At 58.3% G+C, this 16,619-nt stretch overlaps 1 protein-coding gene across 29 annotated transcripts in view; it reads right to left on the bottom strand.

Annotated features, from left to right (window-relative positions):
• Positions 1-16,619, bottom strand: part of DOCK6 (dedicator of cytokinesis 6) — a 44,555-nt gene that overhangs the window by 7,226 nt on the left and 20,710 nt on the right. For 20 of the 29 annotated variants that reach the window (XR_010405110.1, XM_064570803.1, XM_064570708.1 and 17 more), the window contains 25 exons: positions 16,294-16,411; positions 16,143-16,213; positions 15,805-15,943; positions 15,616-15,717; positions 14,829-14,915; positions 14,181-14,412; positions 13,768-13,929; positions 12,924-13,087; positions 12,272-12,376; positions 10,102-10,194; positions 9,763-9,858; positions 8,447-8,587; positions 5,993-6,106; positions 5,715-5,885; positions 5,225-5,364; positions 4,956-5,125; positions 2,738-2,898; positions 2,405-2,587; positions 1,963-2,089; positions 1,562-1,646; positions 1,345-1,441; positions 1,060-1,194; positions 594-746; positions 249-407; positions 17-117 (listed from right to left, as the gene is read on the bottom strand). Coding sequence is in view for 28 of the 29 variants with exons in the window: in XM_064570803.1 (XP_064426873.1) it covers positions 17-117; positions 249-407; positions 594-746; positions 1,060-1,194; positions 1,345-1,441; positions 1,562-1,646; positions 1,963-2,089; positions 2,405-2,587; positions 2,738-2,898; positions 4,956-5,125; positions 5,225-5,364; positions 5,715-5,885; positions 5,993-6,106; positions 8,447-8,587; positions 9,763-9,858; positions 10,102-10,194; positions 12,272-12,376; positions 12,924-13,087; positions 13,768-13,929; positions 14,181-14,412; positions 14,829-14,915; positions 15,616-15,717; positions 15,805-15,943; positions 16,143-16,213; positions 16,294-16,411 (3,306 nt within the window). In the remaining variant the exon portion in view is untranslated. The remainder of the gene's footprint in view (positions 1-16; positions 118-248; positions 408-593; positions 747-1,059; positions 1,195-1,344; positions 1,442-1,561; positions 1,647-1,962; positions 2,090-2,404; positions 2,588-2,737; positions 2,899-4,955; positions 5,126-5,224; positions 5,365-5,714; positions 5,886-5,992; positions 6,107-8,446; positions 8,588-9,762; positions 9,859-10,101; positions 10,195-12,271; positions 12,377-12,923; positions 13,088-13,767; positions 13,930-14,180; positions 14,413-14,828; positions 14,916-15,615; positions 15,718-15,804; positions 15,944-16,142; positions 16,214-16,293; positions 16,412-16,619) is intronic. The other 9 variants (XM_064570744.1, XM_064570749.1, XM_064570822.1 and 6 more) reach the window with 5 other exon arrangements.

Below are 16,619 nucleotides of genomic sequence, written 5' to 3'. Positions count from 1 at the left end.
ACCTGGCCCTCGTCACCTGTACATGAGATCAATGAGCATCTCCGGGTCCTCCTGATGCTCCTTCATCTTCACCGTGTCCGTCAGGATCATGTGCAGGTTGAACATCAGGTCCTGGACCTGGAGCGGGGGAGCGGCCGGGGACAATGAGGGCATCGAGACGTGACCGAGAGCCTTAGTGGCGGGGGCGAAGCAGGCAGAGCAAAGATGCAGGCCGAGGAAGGCGTGACGGGGGGGCCCGGCGGCGTCACCTGCTCGGCGAAGGTGCTGTCCCGCAGCCCCACGTCCTCCTCGGCATAGGTGAGGATGGTCTTGAGCGACCGTCTCAGGTGCTCTTCGCTGAAGCTCTGCGTTGTCCCCACCAGGGATGAGAGGGACATGGTCACTTGCATCTTCACGCGGGCAAAGTTCTACGAGGAGCCGGGAAGGAAGAGAACACCTGTGAGCCTGGGACCCTCACCCCCAGGGCCCGCTCGACCTGCCGACCTCTCCCCTCCCGCCCTCCATTTACTGCACCAACACCCCCACCCCCCGGCCGCCCTCCCCTCCCCCGAGCCTCCCGTGGACCATGGCCTCTGCCCGCCGCTCCCACTTACGTTGCCAATCTCGAAATTCTGGCGCATGAGGAGGTAGAGCGAGGCACTGGCGTGCGTGCGGACGGTGCTGAGGCGACTGCCACAGTGTCGCAACAGCCTCAAGCAAAGGTCGGCGCACAGCTCCGTGTCCTCCTCGAACAGCAGCTCTGGGAACTGTCCCCCCAGCGCAACACAGACACTGGTCAGCCCCTCCCCGTGGTGCCACAGAAGGCCCCTGATGGGGACGTCGGCAGGGGCAGCTGCATTCTGCCCCCTCTGGCCAAGCACAGTGGGCTTCAGAATCAGACACGGGGTTAGGCCCTGGCTGTGTGACCCTGGGGGAGTGACTCTGCCACTCTGATCCTCAGCTCCCTCCTCTATAAACCATGGCTCAGGAGTGTCCGTCTCATGAAGTGGCTGAGCATACAGCAGGAGCTCAGTGGGCTGCAATGATTACTCAGGGCCCTGCCTGTCGAGCGGGGCTTACCTTGGACACCAGGGCTCGCTGTGTGGCCAGGCCGTGCTGCAGGAAGAGGGCACTCTGGGCACTGCCCAGACTATACAGCACAACCTTTAGCACTGCACCCAAGATGCTCTCCCGGGCCTCTGACAGCATCACTGTCTGCCGGGGGGTGGGGGAGAAAGGGGTCAGAAATCCAGCTGTTACGGACTGAGCTGCTTCCCGGGTCAGGGAAAGAGAGGGATTCTAGAGTCAGAGATCACAAGGCATGGCAGTGGGCAGAGGTCAGAGAGATGCTGGCTCAAGCCCTACCTGCACGATGATCTCCAGTGTGTCCAGAACCACCAGGCTGGCCTCGGTTGCCAGGTTCCCGTCCACCAAGGCCTCATGTTCCATTTCATCCTTGGTCCTGGAGGGGATGGGAAGGGGCTGGGGGCTGAGCTCTCTGCCCCTCCCTTAGCTGCTCTAGGGGCACCCATTCTCCGGAAACTGGTCTGACCCCAGTGAACGACTTCCTGCCCACACCCACTTGTCCACGCGGTCCGAGGTCTGTCTCCAGTGCGTGATGCTCTTCCGCCAGCGGACGTTCTCCTGGTTCCCAAACGGGCTCCTCTCTGAGATGCGCAGGTGAGCGTCCGCAGACGTGCAAAAACACAAGGATGTGTGACCGTGAGGAGAAGGGCTCAGGCATTAAGATACACGTGTGGGACGGCCCGTGAGGACACCGGGTGACACATATACATGCTAAGGGAACACAGTTAAATACGAACGACATGAGAACAGACAGGGAACACAGATGCCCATGTGCATACGGACGATGTGTGCACTTCTTTCTGGGAAAGGTGAGGCAGACACAGAGGTAGGATGGCCCCTCAGACAAAGGCTGGGAGCAGCCCGTGGGGACGTGCACAGGGTACATCTCCCTCTCACCACGACTCCGCCGGACCATGTCCTGTCGTGCTCCAATGGTGCCCAGGATGGCTTCCTCCAGACGGGCCTTCATGTCCAGTGACTTCTTAAACGTGAGGCTGTTGATGCGCTCAAAGGCCTTTTTCCCCTGTGAGGACAGAGAACGGGTCGAGGGTTGACTCTGCTCTTTCCTGTGGGACCTGGGCTGCTTGGTCACACTCATTCAGCCTTTTCCGACCTCCAGGATCGTGTGCTTGGAGACACAGCTCTCCCCTTTACTACAAGGTCTTGGCACCTTCCAAATTCTATTCACGAAGACGATTTTCCCTTTTCTCTTTGGCTCAGCCCAGAAACAGTCCACCCCTTGACCCTCAAAGCCACAGGAACCTGGGCGTGAAGACAGTTCACCCCTGCCTCATCCACCCACTCAGTCCCCTGGCCCACCCCACCCCCATCCCCACACCTTGTACTCAAAGGCAGCCAAGCAAAGGTATAGCAAGTCCAAGAGGCGACCCAGCTGAGGGAGGGCAAGGTCAGCGGCCCAGCGCTGCAGGAGGGCTGGCTCAGCATTCTTCAGGACCCACAGCACACACACCAGTAAGGTCCGGCTGGACTCGGCAGAGAGGGGACAGCCTGAGCGAGAAGCCTGGGGCCAAACAGGGGAGAGGGTGCTCAGAAGGGATGGAGCGGATTCTCATTTCCTCCATATTGTGATGAGAACTGACCTATCAGGATATCCTACGTAATTTCTATTACCAGGTTGGATGGTGTCTCTGGGGACCAGCGCCATACTCACTGCCACTGGGCCCTGAGAGATGCTGGCCCGGGAGCCAGGGGCTAGGGGGCCACCAGCGATGGCCATGGCCACTGAGGGATTGATGGTGCCTCCGATGTCCCCTTCCCCTTCTGTGTCTGAGTCGAGCATCGAGGCCAGTCTTGACCGTTGACCTGGGCCCTCTGGGGGCAGGGACAGGGGAACAGAAGAATGAGCCCTTGGTAAGTACCGTCTCTATCTCATAGTCTAGCTCAAAGTTCGCCTCCTCAGGGAAGCCTTCCCTGATACCGCTCCCCCAGGCCAGGGTGAGGTCTCCAGTTATCTATTCTCAGAGCTCACTTTTTGTGCTTATGATTAGATACATTTATCATACAATTGTCTGTACGATGACAAAAGCCTGAACTATATCTGCTTGAGCTGCTGCTATATGCTCAACACTCAGAATGTGGCCTGGCCCACAGGAGCCGTAAACATTTACGATGATGATGATGATGATGATGGGAACAATGGCAGGAATAACAATAATAATAATTAGTAATAAATGCTGCTATAATGATTGTAGCATCAATTGGCACTTAGATAGAATCTCCTATGTGCCAGGTGCCATTCTTCAGCACTTTGAAAATATTAACTCGTAATCTTCAAAACAACCCTATGAGATAAATGCTTTTACCCATCCCCATTTTATGGGTGAGGAAACTGAGGCACAGAGAGATTACATCACTTGCCTGGGGTCACACAGCAGGTAAATGGTAGAGATAGGATTTTTTTTTTTTCAAGATTTTATTTATTTATTTGACAGAGGCCAGCGAGAGAGGGAACACAGCAGGGGAAGTGGCAGAAGGAGAAGCAGGCTTCCCACGGAGCAGGGAGCCCGATGTGGGGCTTGATCCCAGGACCCTGGGATCATGACCTGTGCCGAAGACAGACGCCCAACGACTGAGCCACCCAGGTGCCCCTAGAGATAGGATTTTAACCTAAAGAGTCGGCTTCCAAACTCTATGGTCTTAAAAGAGTAACTCCCATAGCGCCCCCCACCAAAAAAAAAAAAAAAAAAAAGGTCTCGCCAGAGACAGGAGTTGCCAGCAAATACAGAACTGGTCTCACCCCAGAGATTCTTGAAACAAAGGGTCGACTGAGTTTAATTAAAGCTCCAGCTCAGCTTAACCTAGCTCAGTTCCTGACCAGATGGAGGAGACCAGCCCATTTTCCTTACTGCGTAAGGGAGGGAAAGAGGAACTGTCACTGGGAAAGGATGACATTACCCCAGTCCCAATGATTCGTTTACATACAGCATCCAAAATACCGTAACAAGTTATAAGACATAGGAAGAGGCAGGAAAATGTAATTGATAGGAGAAAAACAGACAACAGAAGCAGGCACACAGATGACCAAATGTTGGAGTCAGCGAACAAGGACGTTAATATATAAACTGGCAGAAAAGATGGACAAACGTGGATAAAAAGATGGCACATTTCAGTAGAGAACTGGGATCTACAAAAACACACACACACAAAATCAAACAAACATTCTTTAGCCGCCAAGTATAACACCTGAAATTCGGAACTGGGGTTAACAGAAGACTGGACGCAGCCAGAGAAGACTGAAGCAGTGAGCTCCAGTGAATGGAAAGTTTCCCAACTGAAAACGGAATGGAAAACAGGACAGAGTACAGCCGGCACTGAGATGCGATCAAAAGGTCTAACGTACGTGTAATTGGAGTCCCAGAAGGAGGGAAGCGAGAAAATGAGGCAGAAAAAAAAAAAATGCAAGAGGTAAAGACTGAGAATTTTCCCCAAATGACAAAGGGGATCCACCCAGAAAGCCTAAGTCTGTGCTTCCAACTGTCCCCTGTCCCCCAGGTGCCAGTGAAGGTTGAAGAGGAGTGACTGAATGAACACGGGGCTCTGACCATCCCCTCACCCCGATGTCCCCCACCTGCCCCTCCTCACCTATCGGGAGGGTGACAGTGTCCCAGTACGCTGCTCCCCAAATTTTCACATAAGCCTAGGAAAGTGCATGCGACCACTGTCCCCATGTAACAGGTGGGAAACCTTTAGGCTCAGAGAGGTTAACGGCTTGCCTGGGGCCCCACAGCAACACACTGGAACCTCTTCTTCTGACCCCCACCACCCGTGCTTTTGTTCCTAACCCTGCTCCCCACCTTCCCCGACCTGAGCCGGTGTGATCAGTGAAGCCCCTGGATCGTGTAGCCCCATCCTGCCCGCGGCCCACTGACCAGCAAAATCATGCAGGCGTGGCAGCGTGTCCCGTGCAAGAGACAGCAGCGGCAGGTACAGCTCGGCCACACGGGCCTTCACAGCAGCCTCAGCGTAGCGGGGGTCCGCATCGTGGCCACAGAGCAGACTATGCACGGCGCTGATGGCCTTCTTGTGCAGCAGGAATGCCCTGTGGGGGGGGGGGGGGGTAGCGAGGAGCTCGGGATGGAGCAGACATGGCTCCTGGACCTTTTCACCAGCCCGGGGACCAGAGCGGCCCTGTGCTCACCCCTCGGCCTCGGGCTCCAGGGCCAGCGCCAATTCTGTCAGCAGGAGCCCAGCCAGGAAGTGCTGTTGTCGGAACGGCCCGCTCAGCTCGAACATGCTGGTTACCTTGGGGTCTGGGGCCTGGCTGGAGAAGGTGGAGCTCTGCAGAGGGCAGGTGGAGAAAGCAGGGATGGCAGGAGGCCAGGGGTCAAGGGTCGGGGCGGGGGGAGACTGGCGTTAACCCATATGTGAGGTGACAGGGCCTGGAGTCAAAAGTCAGAAGTCAGAGAAACAGCAAATGGAACCCCAGGCGGGAACTAGGATTTGGGGTGAGATATAAGAAGCTGGCCCCCACTCCAAGAAACTGCCAAGAGTGCGGGGTCAGAGGTGAAGGGTCAGACTACCTGGGCTTTGGCCCACTCTGAGATGGCCAAATGAGGGTCCCACAGAAGAGGGGGCTGAAGTGAGTGGTCATAGGTCAAGAGGAGGAGCCAGGAGTGAGGCCAGCCCACCTGGGAAGTGGTGGAGGATACAGAGGGTGAGGGCGAGGCTGGGGGCGACAGGGGGCAGCAGGGGAGGTTGAGGGTCACGTAGTGCTCGTGGCTGCACAGGATGCGGGTGAAGTCCATGCGTAGGGTCAGCAGCAATGCCGGGTTGGGGGCCGACTGCAGCCGTGTGGCCACCTGTGGGGGAGGGGGTCAGCGGGCGACCTTCACGTGGCTCTGCCCACCACACCCACCACCCTGCCACGTCACTGCAGATGTGCCGTTCCCACCGTGCCCACCCCTACCTGCTTGTAGTGGGCCCGGACCAGGCTGAAGATGAAGCCGCGGTCCACCAGGGACAGCAGATCGCTGAGGAAGAAGGCCAGGCTGGCGTTCAGGCGCTCGGCCAGCTCTGCATCCTAGGGGCACAGGGCCGGTCAGCCCATATCCACGTGTCCCATTGAGCCTCAGTCTCCACATGGGGCCTGGCTCTCACCAAGGCCACCAGTGACCTCCAGGAGCCGCGTCATTGCCCCAAAGCCTTGGGGCTTCTTGATACACCCTCATTTCTGAACTCCAGATACACCTGGCCTTCCTGGTTGTCCTCTTCCCTCTGTCCCTCCCCTTTCCCACGGTTATATGTCTACACTCCTCAGGACTCTGTTCAGAACACTGTTTTCTTTCATTAGATTTGACCAGTACAATATGGATGGCAGAAACTGGCTGCTGACTTCCCCCAAATCCTCTCCCCACTCAGAGTACTGGAACCCTTCTTCACAGTTCAGAGTTGGGCAAAGACTACATTTCCCAGCCTTCTTTGTGGCTGAGAATAGCCATGTGACCACATCTTGGCCAATGGGGTTTGGGAAGAAGTGATGCCGTCCCTTATAGAGAAGGGGCAGGTCAGCCTGTTCCCACCACCTGCCACGCCTCATGTGGGGGGCACCATGATGAACCACGATGGCCAGTCCCACACTGTGGAATCCCCTGCAACCCACCTAGGCTCAGAAATAAACTCTGGTCACATTTAAACCACTTGTAATGATGATCAAGCAAATTAACCTGTCTCTTAACTGATACGCTCTCAGCAACCATTTAACAAGACTATACTGAGCATCTACTATGTGCCACGCCCTGTGAATGGCACAGACATGCTCCCTGTAGCTCGTCCAATTCACAGTCTTGTGTGGGGGGAAGGCAGAGAATAAATAAAAGGACTGGGGATAGTTCCGTGTATTTTGAAAAGAACTGAATGGGGTGCTGTTTTGAGAGAAACCTGAAAGATGGGGAAGAGCCAAGATGGGAAAGGCATCCTGAGCAGAGAGAACAGTAAGTGCAAAGGCCCTGGGGCAGGATGTGCCTGGCAACCGTGAGGAACAGCAAGAAGGCTGCTATGGCTTCCGAGGCCTAGCTGATGCTTGTTCTGCTCTCATGCTACCATAAGCCACAGAGTGGTTAGCCTCAGTGGCCCTCAGTTCCCTGCAGCCCAAAGAAACAAGATCTAAAACCTGCCTTAGCTCTGAGTCCAGAGGGGAGCAGAGACTGGGTCTTCCTTGTACAACTGAGCCTGGTAGTCAGTGCACAATAAATGTCAAGTGAAGCAACGAAACCACTGTGGCCCATCACCAATGCCTCACTGGCAGCTGTGATGATGCTGCTTCTTGGGGGCGTTGTTCCTCCCTTCAGCCCATTCTGAGTGTGGTTTCCTCACAATCCAGCTCAGCCCCTGGGAATATCAGCCCTTGGGGAGGCTCCAGTGGAACAAGGTCGAGAACTTTGAGCCCAGCCCAGAGGTCATGGGATATTGCACAAGGGCTGACTTGGGTTGGGCCGGCATTTCAAAAATCTGGAAAGTTCCTATCAAATCCCAAACTCCCATTTCTCCTGAAAAATCAGGCATTCTGGCCACAGCCAATGGGTACATGCCCCTGAGTCCACCCTAAGCCCCACTCTTCCCATGTGGTGAGGCTGTGGGCTCTGGAGCTGGTAGCTTGGGTTCAAATCCCCATTCTGCCCCTTCTCAGTTGTGTGGTATCACGTTGTTACCTGGTCATTCTCATTCTCTGCCTCAGTTTCCCCACCAGTAAAATGGAGACAACTTCATGGGGGTGGTTGGGAGAATTTAATGATATGATCCATCAACCACATCTAAGACACACAGTAAGTACTCAATAAATGCTCAGTATTATTACTACTCTCATTATTATTACTGCCTGCCTAGCTCCTGGGAACACTGGAATTAGTGATCCAGGACCTGGACAATCAATGATCAAGGCCTCAGAACATCAATGTCCATTTATTGAACACTTACTGTATTTGGCACCGTGCTAAGCGCTAATGGATCTGTTCTGTCCACCTCCCCATCCTCATCAACTCCCATTCCCACTTTTGCTCACTCCACTCCAGCCACACTTACCTCCTAACTGCTCCTCTAACAACCCAGGCATGGTCCTACCTCAGGGCCTTTGCACTTGCTGCTCCCACTGCCTGGAAGGCCCTTCCCCCAGCCATGGCAGAGAGTGCTCTCCCCCCAAGCCTTCAAGTCTCCTCAAAAAGTCAGCTCCATGAAAACATGGATTTGGGCCTCTTTTGTTCACTGCTGTGTCTACCATTCGGCCCAGCCACTATGCACACGGTCAGTGCTCAAGAAATAGATGCTGAGTGAACCGACTGATCTGGCAAGCGGGTTCATGGTGCCCCTGCCTGGCGGGCTCTATGTCCTCTCTCAGACCCTCCCATCGAGGCCTGTTCCCGCATACCTTGTATAGCCGGGTGATGACTTCCAGGCCCACAGAGCCCACGAGGGCCGCGATGTCGTCCAGGAAACGCCCAGGGAAGCGGAGCTTGCGGGGCGTATCCAACCGTTGGCCCAGAAGCAGGTGCAGCGCCATGCTTTTCACCTGGGGGTGGGGTGAGAGCGGAGCGGGGCTTGAGGAACTGAACAGGGGGGCCCACCAGAAGGGGGCAGGGCCTGAGGGGCTGTGAGCGGTGTTTTAGTAGCAAGGCACGGGGGCTAGAGGTGGGCATAAGGGGTCCTGGGTGGGGATTGAGCCCTGACTCTTTTTTTTTTTTTTTAAAGATCTTATTTATTTATTTGAGAGAGAGAGAGAGAATGAGAGACAGAGAGCACGAGAGGGAAGAGGGCAGAGGGGGGAGCAGACCCCCTGCTGAGTAGGGAGCCCGATGCGGGACTCGATCCCGGGACTCCAGGATCATGACCTGAGCCGAAGGCAGTCGCTCAACCAACTGAGCCACCCAGGTGCCCGAGCCCCGACTCTTAACACAGGGCTTGAGCCGGCAGTGAGAGGAGCCTGAGTGGGTTCTAGGCAGGGTGCAGGGGTGGGGAGGCTGAGAGAGCCTGGGAAGGGCTGGACTAGGTCTCCTGGGGCTAAGTATGTGGGTAGGACAGAAAGCAGGGCTCAAGAAGTGGGATTTGAGGGAGCCCTGGGTGGGGTTTGATGGCCCACCAGATTGGGGGAGGTTTGTATCTAGCAGTGGTGGTTCAAGGCACCACTTGAAGAGTCTGGCGCAGAGGTCTCGAGTCTGATCACAGGGATTCCCTCTCTCTCTGGGGATATCTGAGAGGGAGGGGTCTCCATGCTGGTTAGGGGGACTCTCAGTGGTCTCTACAATCTCCTAGGGAAGGTAGGGGGGTCATCTCTCTGTGGAGGGGGCCTCAGGTAAGTTTCAGGGGGCCTCTCTCCAGGGAGAGAACCCCTTCAGTGTTTCTTTTTTTTTTTTTAAGATTTATTTATTCATTTGAGAGAGCGAGAATGAGAGAGAGAGAGCACATGAGAGGGGGGAGGGTCAGAGGGAGAAGCAGGCTCCTCGCCGAGCGGGGAGCCTGATGCGGGACTCGATCCCGGGACTCCAGGATCATGACCTGAGCTGAAGGCAATCACTTAACCAACTGAGCCACCCAGGCGCCCCCTTCAGTGTTTCTTCTCTCTGGACATGGAGGGTCTCTTGGGGTCATTTCTCAGGGGTCTCAGGTGCAATCTCAGGGGCTTCTCTCCCGAGGAGAGGCCCTCCCCGGGGCATCTCTTGCTCTCAGGAGGGGAGGAGGGTGTCTCACCATGAGCTGGAAGAAGAACCAGGCATGCTGCAGGACAGCCTCTCGCACAGCACTGCCGCTGACCACCCACTGCAGAGCCAGCTCCTCGTGCAGCAGCTGGGGGCGGGGGCAAGGGTCACAGAGAGCCGAGGAGCCCACCCCGTGCCCTCCTCTGGAGGGCATAACGGGGCTTGGATGCAGCAGGATGGCTTGGGGTTAGTGCAGCTGGAGACCGTGCAGGAGAGGGAGCGGAAGGAGTCAGCACGCCCTTTCCCTGGGCCCTCCAGACCCTGCTGGGCTTCGGGGGAGACAGGAGCTCCAGGGCCAACACGGAGTCACCCACCCCCTGCCTCCCACTACCTTCTGCACAGTGGGTCTCGGCTGGGTGGCTGGTGGGGCCAAGGAGGAGCCCTCAAGGTAGGAAGAAGTTCGGCTAGAGCTGCGGTCGATGGCCTATGATGGGATGGGGTGAAGAGGATGGGATGGCGAGGTGGGTTAGTGAGGGTGCCGGTGGGATGGACCGGGAGGAGATGGTTGGCATGGATAGGGCACAGACATGTCCATGTGGACAGGCCAGGAGGGCATGGATGATTTTGGCAGAGATAATAAGGATAAAGGTGGGGGGGGGTGATGGAGGGGATGAGAAGCATAACAAAGAGAGAAGGGGGTGCCCAGCAGGGGGAACAGAAGAGGTGAGAATGGGGACAGGAGCCCGTTGGCGAGGGTGGACGGGGCCAGACAAAGATGGCAGAGGGATGGGGGTGCGGGTGGACACGGTGAAGAGGGAGGGTGAAGTCAGAGAGCCGGAGAGAGTCCATGAGGACGGGGTGGATGGAAGAGAAGGGCAATGAGGTGGAGGAAGGAGCGTAGACAGGGGAGCGGAGTATAGACATGGGGTCCAAGCGAGGGTAGAGAAAGAAGAGGGAAAGAGATAGGACAGAGGTGAGAGGAGGTGCCGATGAGATGCAGCAGGAGCAGCCAAGAGCCCCAGGTTCCAGGCCTGGCCCTGTTCCAGCCTTGCTTGCCTCAGTGCTCCCCATCTGTGAAATGGGGATGGGGGCCCACGCTCCACTTCTCCCCTCCTCCTTTGCTGGTCGGGAGGGGAGGCCACTGGCAAGGAGAGGAGGCCCCAAGATGGAGTTGCTCTGACCCCTGGAACCTGCCCGGGCCCCAGCACTCGAGGGACCCCCAGTTCCCACAACCCCAGCAGGGCCCTGGCTCCTCAGCACACACCAGATGGGCCACCCACAGCAAAGGCCGGCCTCAGGGTCCCCTCCTGCCTGCAATGCCCACCCTCTTACCACCTCATCCCCTCCTAGGTGCTCTTCGAGGCCCAGCTGACACCTCAGAGAATGAGGGCATTGGGGGAGGCCCTCTTAAAGATGCTGGGGGGCCGGCAGGGCCCATGAACCCAGATTTCCAGCAATCTCAGGAGAAGACTGTCCAAAAGATCCCTTGCTGCTAACAGGCCCCTGGCGTGCCTTCAGTGCAGGCTGCCTGGGTGGTGGGCACGGAGCTGGAACAAGGTCTGGGGCCAAGTGTGTGGGGAAACCATCCAGTGGCCTCCTTTCAGTGCCTCGGGGGCTCTCAGCTCGGTCCCAACCTTTGCATGTGCCTTTCCATCCATCTGGAGCAGCCACCCTTCCCTGGCTGGCTCTGTCTCACCCTTCAGGTCCCAAGAGAAATGTCATCTCCCTGGAGAGGCCCCCCCCCCCCCAGACCACCCAGAGGAGGCTGGTGGCCTCATTCCTATTCATTTCTTTTCAGGCATTTTCACACCCTGCACTCATATACTCGTGTGTTTGCATGATCGGTGCCTATCTCCCAGACCTGGCAGCTCAGAGGCCGGGCTGGACTGAAATCTATCCCAATAAAATCCTGCCTGTGATGCCCTAACCCGTTCCCAGGTTCGGGACCACTAATAAACACTTTGCTTTGAATCTTGACCACATCTGAAAATTCAGAGCCTCGGGCACAGGGCGAGCCCGCAGCAGATCGAGAACTCGAGAACTCGAGAACTGGGACCCAGGTCTGTCTGAAGGCAAAGCCTCTCCCCACACCAGATCCCTGGGAAGGGGCAGAGTAAAGGGAGCTGCCCACAGAGGTCTGTCAGCCTGAAACAGGAGGGGAGGGAGAGCCCAGAGGGTCAGTCTCGGCCCTTTGGCATCATTCGGATTGCTATGTCAAGGGGACAGTTGCGAGGCTCCTGAACCGAGTGGATTAGAGAGAAACAGGCCATGCGAGGCAGGGAGGTTATAGTGGCTGGATTTGCATATCCTTTGCATGCTATTTGCATACCACCCTCTCCCTCCTGTCTCTGCCTGAGGCTGGAGTCTGTTACGCAGCAAAAGGCTGGTTAAGATGACCGTGATGCCTAAAACACTGACTCCATAGCCCCTGAACAAAGGCAGGAGGGGTGTGCTGCCTCCTTCAGGCAGCCCCCCTAGGTTAGTAGGCCACAGCCAGGAAGGTGGGAGGAGCTCATGCCAAGATGGGGTCACACGCGTGCAGGGGCAGGTAGGGAGGGCACCTGTCTGGGGTCGGCCCCGCAATAAGGGGGTGCCCGTCGCAGCACAGCCTTGCTGCCTCCTGGAGCATAAGCAGAATTCACCCAGGAGTGTGAGCGGTCGATACCCTGGAGACACACGGGGACGCGGTAGAATCCGTGGGCAGAAGGCGGGGAGAACGGCACGGAACACCAAGCGTGAGCACTGCCCGGGGCCATACGCGCACCCCGGGCACCCACACGCAACCCTGGCAAATGCACGTGCACATACGTGCTTGGGGCCCACGCACATACGCTCCCCGTGGGCGGCCGTGCATGGAGTGCACGTATATATGTGCCCCGTGCACACGCATGCGTGGGGTCTGTGAGTATATGCACCTGTGGCGTATATGCGCCCACACGCACCTGGTCCGCTATGTACACACTGCTTTTTCAACCAGGCCGACCTCCAGCCACCCATCCTTGGGTCGGCCTTGGAGTGCGGAGCCCAGGGCAAAGTCTGAGTCGCAGCTCCGAAGCTGTGAAAGCCGCAGACCAGCCCCGCCGCCCAGAGTCAAGCTTCTGTCCGTGCTGCTCCTTGGAGCTTCCCGTCCTCTGTCAACCCTAATCCTTCACCCGCCCGCCTGGCAGCCGTGGCCGCTGAGGCTAGAGACCCCAGCGCCCACCCGTGCCCTACCTTGCTGGCCAGGATGCGGGAGACCTCGTCGTCCACAGAGCCCGGGGCCACAGCCAGGTCGGGGTTGCTGCTGCTGATGCTCTTAGAGCGGGCCAGGTAGAGGCTGGTGGGGCGGCCAGGGCCACGGGCCAGTGTGGCAGGCTGCATCGCCACTGGAGGGGTCCCTGAGGATGGTGGCAAGACGGTCGGCCCCCTGCCCCTTCCCGGCCGGCTGGCCTGGGTAAAGTCACTTTCTGTCTCTGAGCCTCAGGCTTCTCGCCTATAAAATGGGCATGCTAGTGGCTGCCACCTCATAGTGATTTGGGGGAGACGGACAAAGCCCAAGAACAGTGCGTGGCACGTGGTCAGTGCCCAGAGGGGCTAGAGGTTAGTATTAATTACTTAGCAAACTGAAAAGGATCCAACTGCATTGAGCGTTCACCATATCAAGCGTGTTGTACGGATTAGACCTCGTTTACTATTACCAGCGCCCCCGTGAAGGGATGACCGTTATTATCCTTGTTTTACAAATGGAAAACAGACCCAGAGAGGTGAAGTCACTTGCCCAGGGTCACAGCATGTGTAGGAAGCAGAGCTGGGATTCGAGCTTGGGCAGCCCAGATGCGTCTCTGCTTCCACTTAACTGCAGATGCTTGTTGACTGGCTGAATGACCCACCAGTCAAGCAACAAAGACCGCCAGCCTGGGGAGGGGGGGAGTGAACAAAAAACTCTCTCTCTTGCAAGTTGCCCAAACCAGCCAAGGTCTGTACGGCCTCCTGGCCTTTGCACATGCTGTTCCCTCTGACTGGGATGCTCTCCTCCCAGATATGTCCTGTCCCCCAGGGGCCTCCCACTAACACTTACCACTTGGGAGGCTGGGCTCGGTGCCAGGCAGTCGGAAGGCATAGTGGACGTAGGCAGCCAGCAGTGGGCAGTGACCACGGGCATCCTGGGCAGCCTCTAGACTCCGGTGGACAAGGCTGACCACATGGGCCATTGCCTCAAAGGCCCCACGGCCTAAGTTCACTGCCGGGCAGAACAGAGGTCAAGTGCTAAAGCCCAGGGCCTTCTACCTCCCCAGGGAACTCCTATCTCCCACCTTTCCAAGGGGTTGCAGGGCCAATCAAAGGGTCACAGGTGGTTGGGAGCCATTTTTCAGAAAGGAAAACCGAGGCCAGAAAGATAAGCGGGCTGAGGAGGTCACCCAGGACCAGGGGACTGAGGGGCCAGCCCTCTTCCAGATAGGGAAACTGGGGTCTGAGGCTGTGCCCACTCACCGATCTGGCCGCCAATGATTGGAGGCCGCACAACCAGACGGACGAGCTTGTCCAGCACGTGATGGGAGAAGGCAACAAGGGGCTCGGGGCTGGCGAGGCGCAGGGCTGCTAGGCTGGCCCGCATCTCCTGCTCCACAGTGCTCTCACTCAGCACGGTGTCCTTGAGGCGGAACGGGAAGGCCCCCTCCTCCAGGACATGCACCAGAGTGAAGAACTTGTCCAGGTGAGGGTCCTGGGGGTGGGGGGAGCCGGGGTGAGCAGGGCGGGGGGTGGCCAGGGTTCCATTGGCTGGGAAGGCCCTGGAGGGTTGGGGGCGGTGCTCAGTGGGCAGAAAACCAAGGCCGGGGATCAATGAACTGACTATAAATGAGGAAAGGGATGAGCTAGGAGCTGGAGGGAGGAGAGGGGGCGGGGAAGTGACCACAGAAGCGGTGAGGGACACACGCAGGGAGGAGAGACCATGCAAAGGGCCAAAGCCCCAGCTGGGATGGCCACTGGCATGGCCGCCCCCGCCTGACTCAGCAGCTTCCCTGGGAGCCGGGCCTCGCTGACCAAAGTCACGTCCATGGCCCGAGGCCAGGCCTCCCCGGTCAGCGGCACTGTTGCTCAACCCCAGGGCCGGACTCCTGGGATCCCCCCACCCCCTACCTGCGGGTGCACAGAGGACACAGCAGTGAGCTCCACGCTGAACACGCCCTTGTGGCCGTCCACCCAGCGCATGCCTGGCAGCGCCACCTGCAGGAGGGACATGCCAGGTGGGCACCGGCCCGCCCTCCCGTGCCCATAGTGCCACCGGCCCCAGCCACTGCAATACTGTGGGTGTAACCCAGCCCCACCGGCGGGAGCAGCCGGGCGCCAACGGGGGGGACACAGATGGGAGGGAGTACTATGGGGGTCCCCTGGGCAGGCTGGAAGCCTGGGGTACAAACAGAGAAACAGACAATGGAGGCCTGGGGTGCACATTACTGAGGGGAATGAATTGGGAAAGAGCATAATGGGAGAACTTGAGGCCCCCAGGGCATTAATGACAGCTCAAGGGTAAGTGGACAGGTGACAGCATTAATGGGGGTGATGGGACCTGGAAGAACTACTGGGGGGATCGTGGTCAGGGAGGCAGGCAGGGCTACGAATGGGGGACTGGAGCAGAAGGACAGTGGGGAATGCAAGTCAGACCCCAGTGCAGGGGCAGGAGGTGGTAATGAGGCCGGGCTAGTGGGGGACAGGGACATGTGGGGACAGTCGGACACACAAAAGTATAATGGGGGGGATGGAGCAGCCAGGGGTCCCGGAGGCCCTAACAGAGGGCAACAAGGCTCCCAGGGGTATTGATGGGAAGGAAGGCACGGCACAGATCGGGGACCATGTGGTGGGAGCCTGGGGAGTGTTGTCGGGGGACAAGGCCTTGGGAAGGGAGGCAGGGGGCCAGGGCACATACGTCTGGTGTGAGCACGGAGTAGCTGGGTGGGAGCTGGTCCACAGACACAGGGAGGCAGAAGGGGCCGGTCCTCAGGCAGCCATGCTGCAGCAGTGGGATCCACTGGGGAGAGGCTGGGGGTCAGGTCTGGGGCCAAACAGGGGGTCAGCGGGGCTGGGGGGTGGGGGTGAGGGCTGGTGGGGGTCTCACAGTGAAGCCCACGGGAGTCTCCAGCGCTGTGCCCGGCCGGGGCTGGCAGCTGACGTGGTAGAAGGTGAACAGCAGGTGGTGGTTCTCGGTCACACAGGCCGGAAGACGCAGCTTGAACTCCTCGTAGAACTCTGGGGACCTGGCATGGGGCTCTGCTGGGGGCGGGGACCCCCCTGGCCCTCCCCATCCCCTCTTGCAAGTCAGACCCCAGTGCTGCCTGGCCCCACGGTCTGCTCTCTGCCTCAGGATCCGCCGCCGGCTCTCCTAGCGGCAGCCTCCTCCCCTCCTGCTGCCCCACCATGTCCCCACCACCGGTCCCATCCCGCCACCCCGCATACTTGTTGTGGTAGACCACGGGGGTGAAGGCCTCTCGGGTGAACTCACTGCAGCTGGACTTGCCAAAGATGACCTGGGGGAGGGTGAGCGTGAGGGGTCCCCCGGGACGTCCCAGCCGGGACCCCCGCCCCCGCCCCCGGCACGGCCACTGACCGGCAGGGCCTGGCTGGGGTCCTCCCCCGCCATGTACTGCACTCGCACGGTCAGGTTGCGCACGGAGCCCTGGCGGCTACTGAAGTTAAGGCAGTGTGGGTACACGTACAGCAGGTTCCTGCGGGGGCAGGGGGGCATCAGAGGGACAGGCGGGGCTGGGCTTCCGGCACAAGCCTGGCCTGGGACATGGGGGTGGGGGGGCGTCGATGGCCACACAGCTGAGGCGGCATATGGGGCAATTATGAGCACCGGGCGAGAGATGTCACTGGCAGAGAGTGGGGGACAGGTGGGTACCCTCAGAGCATAGATGGGGGAACAGTACATCT

This window comes from Mirounga angustirostris, unplaced genomic scaffold (genome assembly GCF_029215605.1).
Source record: "Mirounga angustirostris isolate CCGP_5_RB_7025 unplaced genomic scaffold, mMirAng1.0.hap1 SCAF_1, whole genome shotgun sequence".
Lineage (NCBI taxonomy): Eukaryota > Metazoa > Chordata > Mammalia > Carnivora > Phocidae > Mirounga > Mirounga angustirostris.
The sequence above is the reverse complement of the archived record's forward strand: the minus strand, read 5'-3'. Positions and strand labels throughout refer to the sequence as shown.